Source organism: Tachysurus fulvidraco, chromosome 26, assembly GCF_022655615.1.
Source record: "Tachysurus fulvidraco isolate hzauxx_2018 chromosome 26, HZAU_PFXX_2.0, whole genome shotgun sequence".
NCBI classification, from domain to species: domain Eukaryota; kingdom Metazoa; phylum Chordata; class Actinopteri; order Siluriformes; family Bagridae; genus Tachysurus; species Tachysurus fulvidraco.
In genome coordinates, this window is record NC_062543.1 from 8,441,365 (window position 1) to 8,457,674 (window position 16,310).

Sequence of the window (16,310 nt, forward strand, 5' to 3'; positions counted from 1 at the left end):
CTGAAACACACAGCTGTTGTACCATGTTGTAACATGTAACATTTACAAACTGATGATAAATGCTCTCTCAGCATATGTTTTGAATCATTTAATGTTCTTCTTCTTGGTGCTGTAGGGCATAAATGCAGACGTGTCAGGGAAAGCATAGATACAGGCTCTTTGTTGATATCTCAAATAATAAAGAATACAACAAGGGATAGATATTTAGGTCCCCCAGTTATGGAGCAGCCTTCCAATTAATATTTGGAAGAAAACCTTTTTTTAACAGTGGTGTGACTGACCACTTTATGCACCAGGATGCCCTCATTTTTGTGTTACCTTTTGGCTTTTAGTTAAAGGGCAAAGCATACCTAGAAATATTTGTATGCAAGCATCAGTGTTTTAAATCTGCTGTAGGCAGCTACAAAAAGGCAATGAAGGGATTGAAGCAATGGAGTGGTATGTGAAAGGTTGAAGTGTGAAAGTAGAAACAAGCTTCTGGACCATTTGCAGTTGGCAGTTATTAGGCCACTCATCAAAAAACCTAACTTAGACCCTAATGAACTATCAAATTACAGACCTATCTCACACCTCCCGTTTATGTCTAAAATACTTGAAAAGGTTGTGTCTGTTCAACTGAGCTCCTTCTTACAGGAGAGCAACATCCTTGAAGAGTTTCAGTCAGGTTTCAGGCCCCATCATAGCACAGAAACTGCTCTTGTTAAAGTTACAAACGACTTGTTCTTAGCTTCGGACCAAGACTGTATGTCACTATTAGTTCTACTTGACCTTAGTGCTGCATTCGACACTATAGATCACAACATTCTTCTAGATCGCTTACAATATTACACAGGTATTCATGGTCAGGCTTTAAGCTGGTTTAGATCCTACCTGTCTGACCGATACCATTTTGTAGAATTAAATGGTGAATCCTCCAGTTTACTACCAGTTAATTATGGGGTCCCTCAAGGATCAGTTCTAGGACCTCTGCTTTTCTCTATATACATGCTTCCATTAGGGAACATTATTAGAAGACATGGGATTAGTTTCCATTGTTATGCTGATGACACACAGTTATATATCTCATCAAAACCAGATGAAATAGCCACAGTGTCCAAATTAACTCAGTGCCTTAGAGAGATAAAAGACTGGATGAGCTGCAACTTTCTATTGTTAAACTCCGATAAGACTGAAATACTACTCATAGGTCCAAAAACCAGTGCACATAAACTCTCACAACTTAACTCCCATTTAGAGGGGTGTACTATTACAAGTAGCTCGACAGTGAAAGACCTCGGTGTTATATTAGACAGTAACTTGTCTTTTAAAAATCATATCGCCCATACTACCAAAACAGCCTTCTTCCACCTTAGAAACATTGCCAAGCTGAGAAACATCCTGTCTGTATCTGATGCTGAGAAGCTAGTTCATGCGTTCATGACCTCTAGACTGGACTATTGCAATGCATTACTAGGTGGTTGTCCTGCATCTTTAATAAATAGGTTACAGTTAGTCCAAAATGCAGCTGCCAGAGTTCTCACTAGGACAAGAAAGTATGACCATATAACCCCAATTTTATCATCTCTACACTGGCTACCTGTTAGGTATAGAATTGACTACAAACTGCTGCTACTTACGTACAAGGCTCTTAATGGTTTAGCTCCCATGTATCTAACTAGTCTTCTAACACGTTACAATCCTTCACGCTCTCTGAGATCACAAAACTCAGGGCTTTTGGTAGTTCCCAGAATATCTAAGTCTACTAAAGGTGGTAGAGCATTTTCTTATTTAGCTCCCAAACTTTGGAATAGTCTTCCTGATAGTGTTCGGGGCTCAGACACACTTTCCCAGTTTAAATGTAGATTAAAAACTCATCTCTTCAGTCAGGCGTACACATAATACATCCCATAATATCATGCACCAGTACATCAGACCAGCACATTTTTATGAACGGCAGATATGTTAATCCCTTTCCACTGCTTTTCTCTTTGTACCCATCCCGAGGCATCCAGACACTGTACCAGCTCCCATCGTCCTCTGTGGGAGGAAGCCTTTGGACATCCACTGAGCCGAGGCCGACTCTAAGAATCCTGAGACATCTCCAGTTAGACTCTGTGGTACTCAGAAGATCAGAAGTCCTTGAACCTCACACCAATACAACATTTGTTTGACTGTATATTACAATCACACCCCCAGTGTCACCCATATGAGGATGGGTTCCCCCTTGAGTCCGGTTCCTCTCAAGGTTTCTTCCTTTACCAATTTAAGGGAGTTTTTCCTTGCCACTGCTGCCTGAGTCATCTCAGACTTGCTCATAGGGGAATAAATACATACACACTGTGAACTATATACATCTAATAATAATCTAGAATTTTTATTCTGTTAATTCTTATTTCTTTTATTATTCGTTATTTCCTTTATCATTAATTATGTTTACCTTCTGCTCTATGTTTATGTTCTGTAAAGCTGCTTTGAGACAATGTCTATTGTAAAAAGCGCTATACAAATAAACTTGAATTGAATTGAATTGAATTTGCAGAAGTTGAATGGTGCTCAGAGGCAGACCTATCAGCAAGTGAGTTGCAGCAGTCCAGTGTCAAAATGACAAGCCATGTCTTTTGAGGTCTCTTCAAGCCCAGAGCATTTGCGAGATGTGCCTTCTGATTTTGTTTCTGTAGTAATAAACAACAACATTCTTCACTCTTAGTCTCCAGCTTTCTTTCCTGGTGGACCAAAATTATTCAATTCAATTTAATTTAATTTATTTGTAATTTATTTAATTCACATGGTCTTAAAGCAGCTTTAGAGAAGCTTAGAAACAGTAAATACATTTACAATTAACTATTTATCTCTATTATCTATCCATAACAAGCAAGAAAAAACTCCTGAGATGATATGAGGAAGAAACCTTGAGAGGAACCAGACATAGAAGGGAACCTCATCCTCATTAGGATGACACTTCACAGTAAATAATGTCAATGTAAAAAATGACCTTTCTACAACAGTTTACAATTGTGCAAACAAGTGCTCCTGAGGAACTAACAGGTCAGCGCAAATTCTAAGATCACCACAGACCCAACATGAATTTCCTCCTGCCAATCTGTCTTCAAATGATCTCTGATGACCTGACCAAATTATAACAAATGTCGAGTTGGTTTGACATTAAAAATCGCATGAATTCCGATCCCCATGATCAAACACTCGTTGAAGGTGCATTGGATTAGAGTATCACATATGAAAGTGGTCTAAATTGGAATTGAAAATGTCAGATGTGTTTTCTGCTGTTTACACAGCCATGCACTAAAACAAATTTGTGTCCCTTTTGAAGAAAAAGGTTACTTTTTTGCCAATTTTTCCTGCTTATGTGAATATACTGTAGCCTACTTGTAGCTAATATATGGCATGGAACAGGATGACCAGTGCCAGATCAACTTGCCAGTTATGCCACATTATTCATGAAGTACCTGTCAAAATCTCAATTTGTACATCAGATTCTGCCAAAACTGCATTGAAGAATTCAGCAATTGTTCCTTCTTGTGGGTTGAAGTGGCTTAAAGTTTTAACTGCTGCGCTCAGTAGTAGTACTCCTTGACAGGTTACTCCCAAAATAAGAGCAGGCTCTGGACCGTGACCAAGCAATTTAGGAAACCCCCCAAATGTAAAGAGGGGAATATGTTTTGAAGCGTGGCTAAACAACAACAACATGCACAGCAAATAAATAAATAAATAAAGGAAGACAGTCAATGGGTTAAAAAGTACACACACACACACACACACACACACACACACACACACACACACACACACACACACACACACACACACACACACACACACACACACACACACACAAAATTAGTCCAGTGTTTAGGAAATTTACAAATAAAATTTTATCATTTTTTTAGCATTTGGCTAGGGAATTTATACCTTCCTGAAGGGAGCATCATCAATTCTTCTTTTAAGAGTAGACAGATATTGCTTACAATATTTCTGTCCTTCTGGTTTCAGAAAATGTCTTGCTAGATGCTTTAATATTCTTATTCAAATTCAGATGATCAAATCTGGATATAAAAAAGATGAATAAATATTAAAAACCTTTAATCAGTTTAAAGAATCTGGTTGATTTTACATGATTCAAAGTTTTATCAATAGGTAATAAATTTTTTTCAATCATTCATCCCTTTGGGGGATGTAATCATCATACCTTATGTTTTGGACACATAACACTCAGCTTTAAGGACTGTGTTTATTTTTAATAAATGTTAATTTTGCAAAAGTTCTATCTCCATGCCCACATTTGCAGTCACTTGTATTCTGGCCTATAGAACATATATCAACAGAGCCAAGTTTGGGGAAACCAATGAAGTAACATCTGTTGTCAGAGAGTGTCCCATTTAACTTTACCCAATGGCCTGGATATTAATAAGTCAACAATACACATCACAATACATAGGGCCCTGGGGGTCTGTACATGGTCGCTAGAGCAAAAGACATCAGGGATTTTTTCGAGTGCATGTGCGATAGTGTAACATTAAGGACAAGCACTTCAAAAGAATTGAATCTATGCTGTGTTCTCTGGGTAACAGTAAGGAAATCACTAAAGATAGCGGCGACACCACCTCCACGACCAGTCTGACGAGGCTCGTGCTTATAGATATATCCTGATGGTGTAGACTCGTTTAGACTGATGTATTCATTTGGTTTAATCCAAGTTTCGGTAAGGCAGAGTGCAGTAAGGCTATTTTCTGTGATGATTTCATTCACAATAAGTGCTTTGGGTGCAAGTGATCTAATGTTCAGAAGCCCAAACCTTAAGAACTGTTTTTGTTTGTTTCTTTGGGATTTTTCTGGTCTAATTACAATAAGATTATTTCGAGAACTTCACATATTTACTTTTTGAGCTCACTGCTCGGGGAACAGACACAGTTTCTATAGGGTAAGCTATGTGTGCATTTTTTGTGTCAATGTGCTGCGGTGAAGGATGGCTATTTAAATTTAAATTTAAAGAGTGGTTTACCAGTCAGAAGGTGTTCAGCGCCCTGGAGATGTGGTCCGAGAGGATCTCCGCTCCAACTCTGCTGGGGTGCAGCCCGTCAGCACGGAATAGCCTAGGACGCTCCCAGAAAACATTCCAATTATCAATAAAGAGTAGTTTCTGAGTCTGACACCATGACTGTAACCATTCATTTAAAGTGAAAAGTCCACTGAACCTTTCAATTCCTCGCTGGTACGTTGGAAGCGGTCCAGACACGATGATCCTCGCCGTGGGCGCTGTGCTGTGAACCGTCTCCACCAGGGTGTTGAAGTCCCTCTTCAGGATCTCCGACTGCCTCAGGCTGGTGTCATTCGAGCCGACATGAAGAACCACAGCTCTGGTGTTTCTGCTCATAACTCTAGGTACCTGTGCAGAGACATCAAGAACACGAGCACAAGGCAAGCAGTGAGTGCGAGCCTTACCTTTAGCCACAGTAGCACGGACGTGGCGGGCGATGGAGTCTCCGATGATCACGATTTCTCACAAACCAACAAGTATCTTGAGTATGTTAATGACTTGAATTCTGATTAAATGCTAAGACTTGTTCTTTAAATGTGGATTTAAATGCAAATTAGATGAACAGCTTAACAAAAATCTAAAACTGGAAATTAGGTCCATACTCCCTTCTCATCCATTTGGTGTGTGTCAGAAAACCCAAGACCCACGGATGGGGATAGCTAAAAATGCGAAGGGGGGGGGGGGACTAGAGGAAAGAAAAGAAATTTAAGACTAACCAAACCAAGACCATGAAGACAAAAACAAGGGATAAATAGGGAGACAATAAGAGACATGGAACAGGTGTTCAGAGGTGGGAAGGCAATAAGACTAGTGTGGGACAAACACGTGAACACAAACGTAACCAAAAACAAGTACACAACTTGTTTTGTGTATTGTCTTTTGTGTAATGTCTTTTGTCTTTCAATGTTTGCACCAGGTTGCACAGATGCACTTTATGTGGCTGGGACTAACTTAATTACTGTAAGTCCTTAGCTCGGTGTTGCTCTATGTAGCTCGGTGATTCATACAAACTGGAGCTACTATAACTTTACATATCAGAGCTGTCAAATTAATTTAACAGTTGCATTGAAATGACTTAAAACTAATCTAAGGCTTCTTAGCTGCCAGTTTTTTGAGGCACAGAAAAAGCCTCGTCTTGAATTTTAAAAAAAAAGAGAATCCTTGGTGACAGAGTAATTAGTCTGAGCTTAGATTCAGCTTGGAAAAACAGTCTTTTATGTCTATGACTATGTCAATGATTCATGCAACTGAGTGCTGTCTTTTCAAACAACTGTGATTATAGACATAATTATTAAGTACATCACACAGACCCATATGTAAATAATACTGACATGTTTACTATTGAAACTCAGATATATTATGTATGTCTTATACTGTATATGTATTCAAATAATACTACATTTGACAGTTTGGACCTGTTGCTTAACATGAGATGGGGTTATGGGGAAAGTAGAGGGTGGAGGTGGCACAGAGAAACAGTAATAAACAATCATTCCTCAGGGACTTTGACAACCCTCTTTAAAACTATTAGAATTGAAAACTAATTCATTTGTTTGTGCTATACATCAAGACATTTGTGTTTGAGATCAAAAGAATGATATGCGACGATTTAACAAGTCTACTAATAAATACCAAAGAAACAGAAGCTAAAAGACTTTTTTCATATTCACTTTTATTTACTTCAAACCTAAATAAGAATATAAAATAAGAGGCTAAATTAAAAAGGCAGCTTTCTATTTATTTGTAGTGTTTCACATTTAAAAAAAAGAAAATGTCAAGGTCATCAGGTTTTAGCCTTTGAATACACTGTTTGTGTGCTTACCCCCCCCCCCCAAACACATAAGAGCAAGCATGATACAAGTACAATAAAATTTGACATGATACAAGTTGCATTTGACTTGCATTAAATTTGTGCTTTGAGTCCTCTTGAAAACAGATGACTCATATATACTGTTAATAAGTGTGACTATGTTAGGATTTTTTTCTGGTTTGTTGAAAAAAAAAAAATCAATGGACTGGTTCAGAATATGTGAATAGATTCTAGGCCATTTTCATTTATTTTTTTTTGGCTGTTACTAAATACAAATTTGCACTTGTGTCTGAACAAAAGGGTGTGTACCTGTCTGTGTTTTTGGAAGAATGCCCTTCCCATTTCCCAGCATAATTTCTCTGTGAGAATGCATGTGTGATGATACCTATGTGGAAATTAAACAAATTCAGTTTTTTTAATTCACACTACCCCCTTAACCTGAGTGGGAGGTGCACTTGTTCTGGGATAAAAGTTGGAGAGAAACCAGAAGAAGAAAAAAGAGAGCAAGCAAGCCTGGGGAATTTATTCACCACAGGTATGACCTTAAATAATTGACGAACTTATAAATATAAATGAAAAAAGAGAAATAACCAAGAAATAATATTTTATACAAATAACATTATTTTTCTTTTGCTTTACAGCTTTTAAAACACATGAATATGGCAGGTAAGTTTTCTTTTGACTTAACTCCTGTCTTTTTTTTCATTTATTTCATTTAATCAACATTTTTTATTTTATTATTTTAATCTATTAGTTTTATTTTTTATTTTTTATTTTTTTTATGATTTCTATCACAATGACAAACATCTAGAATTTCATGCTCTTGTCATGACAGGTTTCACATACATCTTCTATGCTTCTCTAGGAAAAATAGACAGTGAACTTACATTTTGATGTTTAGCTACTTTTTTTTGGGCAGTTTGTTCTGAAAAAGTACTTGGATCTCTATTCAGTGTCCTCACCTTCCAAAGGTTTTAGTATGCTACATGTGTGATATTTGTTAGCTTAGGTAAATCTGTCAGTTCTCTGCCATACACTCATATCATGTCAAATGCTAAATGTATTACATTATTGGCTCATGACTCCTAATATACACTGTCATTTCTAAAGAAAAACTCAGCACCATTAAATGCAGTTCCTTCACACTTTACAAAATACATTCTTGCATGCAAGACTGCTAGCCTTTGTGTCAGGCTAAATATGAGATTTAAATTTTTTCTATTCATTGAAGCAGATGCCAGCTTTGCAGCAGAGTTCCTGCAGGTTCACAATGAATACCGTAGTAAGCATGGAGCACCACCTCTTACACTGGATCCCAATCTTAACCTTTCTGCTCAGGCATGGGCTCAGACACTGCTGTCAATCAAAACCTTAAAACATAGCAATACCAAAGTTGGAGAGAACCTGTACTATACATACAGCTCACCACCCAAAAAAGTTCCAGGCAAGAAACTAACCATTTTCCTGCTTACTGTTTCGTTACTAGACTTTCATGTTCTTTTACATGTAATGAGTAATGTTTTTCAACAGGGCGTGTACCAGTGGACAGCTGGTACAATGAAATTAAGAAATATGACTTTAAGAACCCGGGATTCAGTTCTGGAACAGGTGAAAACACATAAACAAAGATCACATTAGTAGATAAATATATTGAATTATATGGTTTGTGCTGAATGTATGCATACGATTAGGTGTCTATTTGATTATATGCAGTACCTTTTAATGATAACATGGACAGAAGAACATGCAGCTTTATGATTTCATGATGCAAATGTACTATATCCTGTATATATTATATATACTGTATAAATTCTTTTGGTCTTATAAGGTCACTTCACACAGGTGGTTTGGAAAGACTCTAAGCAGCTCGGTGTTGGGATAGCCACAGATGGGACTACAACCTTTGTGGTGGGCCAGTACTTACCAGCAGGCAATATCAGCAATGCTGGCTACTTTGAGAAGAATGTCCTACCACTGCAATAGCCTTTACAAACAAAATAATCCAGCAGTGGCAAAGAAGCTTTTAATATAAAATTAGTTTGATCACTATCTGAAAAACCATGTACATAACCATTAACTAAAATTATTAAATTTTTACACAATTATTACAATGAAGCAAAATTAGCAGTTGTGATGTTTCTTGTATGTTTGACCTTAAAAAACAGTCATTGGCATTTTTTTTTCTTAGTATGATTTCCCCATATTATTAATATTAATATATGTAATCGTAAAAAGATATTTAACAAATACAATTCCAGTGCAAAAATTTACACTGCTAGATTTGCATTAAACCAATTGTTTAATAAAGGTTTGTGATAGAAAAATCATGCAAACCTGATAATGGGACATAACAGAATTCTGTTTATCTGAACCAATATGAACCAATAAAATGAGACTTCAGAAAACCTCAGTTTACAACTTTTTAAAATCACAAAATAAATCTTTTTTCTGCTATCAGCCTATTCTGTTTATTTATTTAGCTTTATGCTTTTCCCTAAAATGTGCATACAATCGGCAAACTATATAAAATGCTATATAACCATGATGTTGCACAATGATGGGCGTGATGTGACGAGGCCACCCCAGTCCACTTCCAGTCTGGTTGAGGAAAAAGCATTATGTGTGACTAAAATCTTCCTGGTTCCTTTAGAATATACTGTACTGCAGTTTGTCATGTATTCCTGGCTTGACTGAAAAGATCATTTGTCATCCACTATGATATCAATTAAAAAAACAAAACAACAACAACAACAACAACAACAATAATGAATCATTTTAAACAGAATACTTTTTGCATAAATCCCAAGTCAAGATATAATGTTATATTAAATACAACTATTTTAAAGAGAATCCTGTAATATCTATCAATGGCTTTGCAGTACCATACACCAAACAGCTGCTTCATGACTGTTTGTCTTTGCCAATAATGCAGGCTGCAGGAATATAATAATATGCAAGAAACAAGGATACAAACACACAAAGGTAAAAAGGTAAAACATAATTTTGACTAGAAACATGGAAAAATTGTCCATAAAGCAAGCAAGGGGCAAGAGCATGACATTAAAAATGTGGTGCTCAATTTGTATTTACATTTGTGAACTCTGAGGAAAGTAGCTAATGAATGTTATAAACATTGCAAAACTTTTGCATATTCACATAATTATAGTGATTATCTGAATATAAATACTAGAAACAAAGAAATAAAGGTTGATAAAGAAAACAAGAAAATAACATGCAATTAAAAAGAACATGTTCTGTAAAAATATACACCACGATCAACTCAGAGAACTTAGAGAAGGGAGAGAACTGATCCACAGATTAGGGGCAGGTCCAGGGTTCACATATCTGTTTTAGTAATGTCCTTGCATTAATGTAATGTCTTTTTCTTTCTTTTTTTTTATTTTTTTATTTTTTTTAACAAAACTGATTGTTTTAATTAGGAAGAAGATACTTGTGTAGGAAGCAGATACTTGATACTCTTGTAAGATTATATACCTGTTGTTGGTTCTTGAATCTGAATGAAAATGTGGCAAGGACACAGAAAGTAGGAGAGCTGAGGGCACCTTGCAGAAAAACATAGCCATTACATTTCTGCCATAGCAGACACATTTATCCAGAGTGACTTACATTTTATTTTAACTTATACAGCTGAACAATTGAGGGTTAAGGTACTTGCTTAGGGGCCCGGAAGTGGCAGCTTGGAGGACCTAGTAGATCAGTAGTCAAACACCTTAACCCTACGGGTTAATGTGAAAACAGACTTAAAATTTAATTTGACATAAAATTTGTTCTTTTGGCATGAAAAATTGTGAAAACCAGTGTTGCCAACTCACTGGGAAGTTGCATTTTTATGCTGAAATATTTGTCACAATCATTTGTATATACAAGAGTTTAGTGTAGAATAGATTTAAAAAATCTACACCTGGTACACTGCAGTTCACCCGAGGGCCACCGGAGGGACCATTCACCTGAGTTCTAAACTACTCCCTGGTTAAGGGTTCCTTCTCTTTATAAGCAATGCTCATGCTGACTTTAATGTGAAGTTTTGCTATTTCTGTGTTGGTTTTATATATCTGAGTTGGTATTATTGCTATACAAAACCGCTTGTTTTAAGTTTGTTGCTATAGAACGTTTGACTTTTTTTAAATTAGTAATCCCCTGCATTTTGGTCTAGATTCTCCCACACAGCCTGTACAAAATGATGATACAAAAGAAGCTGGGTTAATTCAGTTGATTTAACAGAAATTTCATGCCAGGTTAGGAAGATACTATAAACAGCAAATTAACTCATCTGAGTGTCTGGTTTTGCGCATGACATGTCAGTCTGGCCCCTGTCATACTCAGTCTTGACTTGCACTCTATGACTATAGTCTTGGTCTTAGCTCTGCCTCGGTTAATCTTTGGTCTCAAAGATTTTAGACAGAGTAATATAAGAATTATTATCAAATGTATGGTACCATCTGAAAATATACTTGAAAATAACAGGCATCATTTAAACTAAACACAAAATTTTCCCATCTGCAGTAAGTTAATCATCTAAATGGAGATGTTTAGGGTCATGTTGCACTTGTTCTGTCAGTGGGGATTATTTTTAAACAAGAGTTACACAACCTATTTGAACCATTTTTTTTTTAAAATGGGGAATCTGGGCTGAGCCTTGGTGCTCTTGCTTTATGCCCTTATTTTTCAATACACACCATGCAGAGCATGAAGGTCAAGAAGTGTGTGTCCTATCCTCTGTCTTAGATATATATCTCAACAACAAAATACTTTGCTTGCCAAGAGATCAGTGCTACAGCATGTCACCTTATTGTAAAGAACTGCTGTCACAGCTGAAGGACAAAGAAATAATATATTTATTTACAAAGGAAAAGAGAACTAGTTCTTCTGGAATCTAAGGTCATTACAAATCTCTAATGCCAGTACTTTGTGATTTGTTTAGTAGCAACAAACTCAAACACACTCAGAAGGTTACTATCATGGATACTTATTGCAGTTCATCATAAGGTAAATCACCCTTAAGTCAGGTCGACATTCCTGGTATGCATGACAAAACCCCCCTCAAAAAAAACCCTATGTTGTTTGACTTTCACATAAATTAAACAACATAATGAAAATGGTATGTAAAAAGTCATAATACATTTTCCTGTATGTTCTTGCTACTCTGATGAGAACTCTATTGTGTGCTGTACGTTTCTATGGCCGTGGCAGGGCATGTTTCCATAGAGCTGTTTTGTTGTCTTATGGTGGAACGGAATTTTGTTCCAGTTGGGTTAGCTTCCTTCACATGGCTCGACAGTCAGGCAATGACAGCAGGGTCATGCTTTATTCAACAGTCTTGTCAAATGAGCTGTGCTGCACTATGTGTGACAAAAATAAGCTCAATGTACCTAAGAACAACATTTCTATCGCCACAGTTCAGAAAACTTTATTACTCACAAATAGAAAAATAAAATGAAGACATAGTTAAAAATCTTTTTTGAAAACATGTAGATTTAAATAAATAAATTCATTATTTATTTTAGAAAGTAAACTAATCCAAACTCTTTGTTACAATAATTACAACATTATAGATAATCATAACATGAATTAGGGATATCGCAATCATCATGAGGAAACAAAGGTTTAAATTGATTTCCTGATAACAAAGCAGTTGCTCTTTTTATCTTCAGATGCAGGCATGAGCAGGACCACAACCTACCAGCTGGCATTCAAATTATGCAGCTTCAATATTCAAAGTGTGGTTTAGCCAGGTTTAATTGCATGCAAAGTACAGAGCTGTATGGAGTATTGAAGTAGGGTTTGGGTTTAGAGTAACAGCTCTACATTCATAATTGATCATTCATTGACAAACAGTTTTGCAGCAGCTCCCTAGTCACCAAGTTCTTTTGTTTAGACACTCCTAAGCCAAAGGGAATTTCCATCTATTTACACACTTGTAAACCAAGCTCTGAGACTTTTGACAGGCTTATATAATAGTAATACAGTAGTTAACATTCGGACATTTGGATACATATTTTAGATATTCAATTGAATTGAATTCAAATTTATATATAATTTAACAATTGACATTGTCTCAAAGCAGCTTTAATGAACAGAAACATGAAACAAAAGGTTAATATAAAGAATAATTTACAAAATAAACAGAAATTCAAGATTAATATTAGATATATTTAAATGTATTTGTATTTATCCCCAGTGAACAAGTCTGAGGAGACTCAGGCGACTGTGGCAAGGAAAAACTCCCTTGAATGGTAAAGGAAGAAACCTTAAGAGGAATCAGACTGGTTGGTTGGCCTCATTTCAGTGGAGGTCCAAAAACTTCATGGCACGGAAGACAATCTGAGCTGGTACAATTTGTGGGTGCCTCAGGATGGGTAGAAAGAGAGAAGCAGTGGAGAAGAATTAGCATAGCTGCTGTTCATAATACTAACGAGTACTAGATGATAATGTGCATTTGGTCAGATGTATTAAAGCACAAGATTATAAGATTTATTATGTGTACGCCTGACTAAAGAGATAAGTTTTTAATCTACATTTAAACTGAAAAATTGTGTCTGAGCCCTGAACACTGTCAGGAAGACTATTCCAAAGTTTGGGAGCTAAATACAAAAACACTTTAGTAAATTTTGATATTCTGGAAACTACCAGAAGTCCTGGTAATAATGATGAATAATGAGTGTGTGCAGGTAACAGTGAATCATGGAGCCAGAGAGTTGTTCAGGATTAATGGTGTCCTCAATGCTGAGAAATACAGGCAGATGTCCATCACAGTTTTCCATCATGCAATACCATCAGGGTGAATCTGATTTTATTCTGAAGTAGGACAATAATCGACAACATTGAGATGCTTCTCTGTACTGGCACCTAGGTGGTTAAATGAACTTACTCTAGACATCCGAACAGCTGAGTCGCTGACTGTCTTTAAATGATGGGTGAAGACCTACCTACTCCATACTACTAATAATATTGAATTATATTCTCCCAACAGTATTTTAAACTCATGGTATCATTATCCTGTGACCTAACGTACCAGTTTTAATGTATTCATTGATAAAAGCTTTTGTACGCCACTTTGGATAAGGGTATCAAATGCAATAAATGGAAATGTAAATGTAGTCAAGTGCAGTCATGTAACCAGGAGCATTTGAGCTTTTTATGAATATGAGCATCAGCGTGATTTCTGAATTCATAAAAAGTTTTTTCTGTTAATGTTATTAATTGAAGTTATCAAATGCTCAATGATGGAGACTAGACTGCAAAACTGATCATGGTAATTGCAGTCTAAAGCCATGGTCATTAAGGGCTACTACCCACAACAATCAATGGTAGCTCCAGGTTATCCATGGAGTCCATCCTCAGCAACAGTAAGCAACTTCCAAGTGATGAGATTCTAACCAGAATAGAAACTCATAAAAGGAAGAGCCAGAAGGTTACACAGACAGAACTTCCTGGCACATAAAGCTGCCAGCCGGGACACAGTCAACAAATAAGTTATGCTTAAACTTGTGTAAGGTCTGTCTACTCTGCACACCTCTTTGGCACCACCAAACCAGTCAGTCAGTGGTCAAATATTCAGACAGTTGAGAAGCTTTCCAGTATAAAAGGGTGGAATGTTTATCTTCATCAAATATTAAGGAGAGCATTTTCCATGTCTCCCAAATATCCATCTTCAGTAATTTTGCATTTAGTAGAGTAGTGCATTTGATACTGTCTGGGTCTTTCATTACATTACTAACAGCTGCTGTGCCAACTGATATTATTCTGCCTTTCTTAATTATATCCTAGTTTGTGCTAGTTTACAGTAGCTCACACCTGCATAACCATGAACTCAACAGCTTCCTGCTGCTTTAGGCAACCTAATTCATAATACATTGATGACTTGTCTTTTGGAATTCAAATCACACTTTTCCACTATCAGTTGTTTCCGCCTTCAATAAAGGCGTTGTCTCTTGGCTAACAAATGGCTACATTGTATTGGACATTTGGATAATACATTGTATTATCTCATTTGCCCAACTGACAGATAAATTTGATCTTCCTCATACACATTTTTTTTATCATCTTCAAGTCAGACAATATGATTAAAGCTATATTCCAAATTGTATTTATAAACAAATAAATAGATCAATTTAAAAAAAAAATCCTCATGCATATCTTTTTCAGCATTTAAGATCAATTATTCTCACTCTGGCTTTGAAGACATGTCAGACATTGAATGAAAATATATATTGATGCTATTCAAAGTTCATCATAGTATCCACCACTCAAAAACCAAGCTAATTTTATGATTTTTATCCCCATTTTTTAACAAGTGAAAATGGGTAGGAGAAGGAGTGCAGTCCTTGATTTTGATTCAATTTATTTAGTTTTCTCTTGTTGTTGATAAAAAAGACTGGAATAAAACATTTTAAACAATATCTCATCAAAACATGTTGTTTGGATTGCCATTGTGCTATGCTGTTAAATATAGACATGCTAAAATATTCTGTGCTGCTGAAAACATCTCATGAATTGAAATAAAGGTCTCAGTGTGGAGGCAGAAAATAATTTAGTAAAGAGCCACACTTCAAAAAGTAAGTTCTAAAGTTTATTGGTTTTCCTTTAAAGTTTCTGTAACTGCAAATGTAGTATTTTTTTCATCTATAAATGATGCAGAATGTGTTTTGTGGTGGGGTTGGAACAGATTATTTAAATTGGTGGAAAGCAGGATGATTTGAAAGGTTCTAGGTAGGTGGTGGTTCCAACCTTCAGGAAAAGAACTCTTAAAAGCTTAAAGCTTAAATCACAAATCAATAGCTTTGAATCACTAATTGGATGACAGTGTGCTTTTTAAACATTTCAGCAGACAGTTCTGAGTACAGCATTCTGGGCAAGTCCAGTCATGCCCTCTCCTTACTAATAACATTAAATATGCTAGTTTAGAATAACCCGATATCTGTAATAATCGTCTGTTTACTGTACAGACCATATAGCTCCCAAAAACACAAAAGGGTTTCTAAGGGAGCTCACAATGCTGTAACCCCTGGAGACTACAGTTCTACTTAGCTGTCATTGAGTCTGTTCTGTGCACATAAATAACTGTCTGGTTTAGCTCAGCTACAAAATCAAACATCAGAAGACTACAGAGAACAGTTTGGACTGCTGAAAGGATTATTGATGTTCCCCTGCCCATCCTTCAAGAACTGTATATATCCAGAGTGAGAAAAAGGGCTCAGAAAATCACACTGGATCCCTCATAACCAAGTCATCTGCTTTTTGAACTTTTATCATCTATTCTATTTTTTATTCCATTTTATTCTATTATTTGTAGCACATCTGTGCATACAATTTAATTTCTTTTTCAATTTCCTTTTCAATGTTTTCTGTCTATTAGTCTATTTGTACTTACATATTTGTATATGTTTTTTTTTATTATTATTCTCATCTTATTTTTATTTTCTGTGTGTTGTTGTCTCGGTGTACTGA

At 36.1% G+C, this 16,310-nt stretch overlaps 1 protein-coding gene across 1 annotated transcript; it reads left to right on the top strand.

The window, feature by feature from the left end:
• Window positions 1-8,042: 8,042 nt before the first annotated feature.
• glipr2 (GLI pathogenesis-related 2) lies at window positions 8,043-8,896 on the top strand. The gene is made up of 3 exons (XM_027165412.2): window positions 8,043-8,286; window positions 8,373-8,450; window positions 8,671-8,896. The coding sequence occupies exons 1-3, from the start codon at window positions 8,043-8,045 to the stop codon at window positions 8,823-8,825; spliced, it is 477 nt and encodes a 158-aa protein (XP_027021213.1). The 3' UTR covers window positions 8,826-8,896.
• The last annotated feature ends 7,414 nt before the right edge of the window (window positions 8,897-16,310 follow it).

What these genes read in the sequence shown, in the direction of transcription:
- glipr2 (XM_027165412.2), top strand. Translation starts at nt 8,043, where the DNA reads ATGAGATTTAAATTTTTTCTATTCATTGAAGCAGATGCCAGCTTTGCA. An exon ending in ACCACCCAAAAAAGTTCCAG is followed by an intron (nt 8,287 to 8,372) that starts GCAAGAAACTAA and finishes GTTTTTCAACAG; the next exon opens with GGCGTGTACCAGTGGACAGC. An exon ending in GGGATTCAGTTCTGGAACAG is followed by an intron (nt 8,451 to 8,670) that starts GTGAAAACACAT and finishes TGGTCTTATAAG; the next exon opens with GTCACTTCACACAGGTGGTT.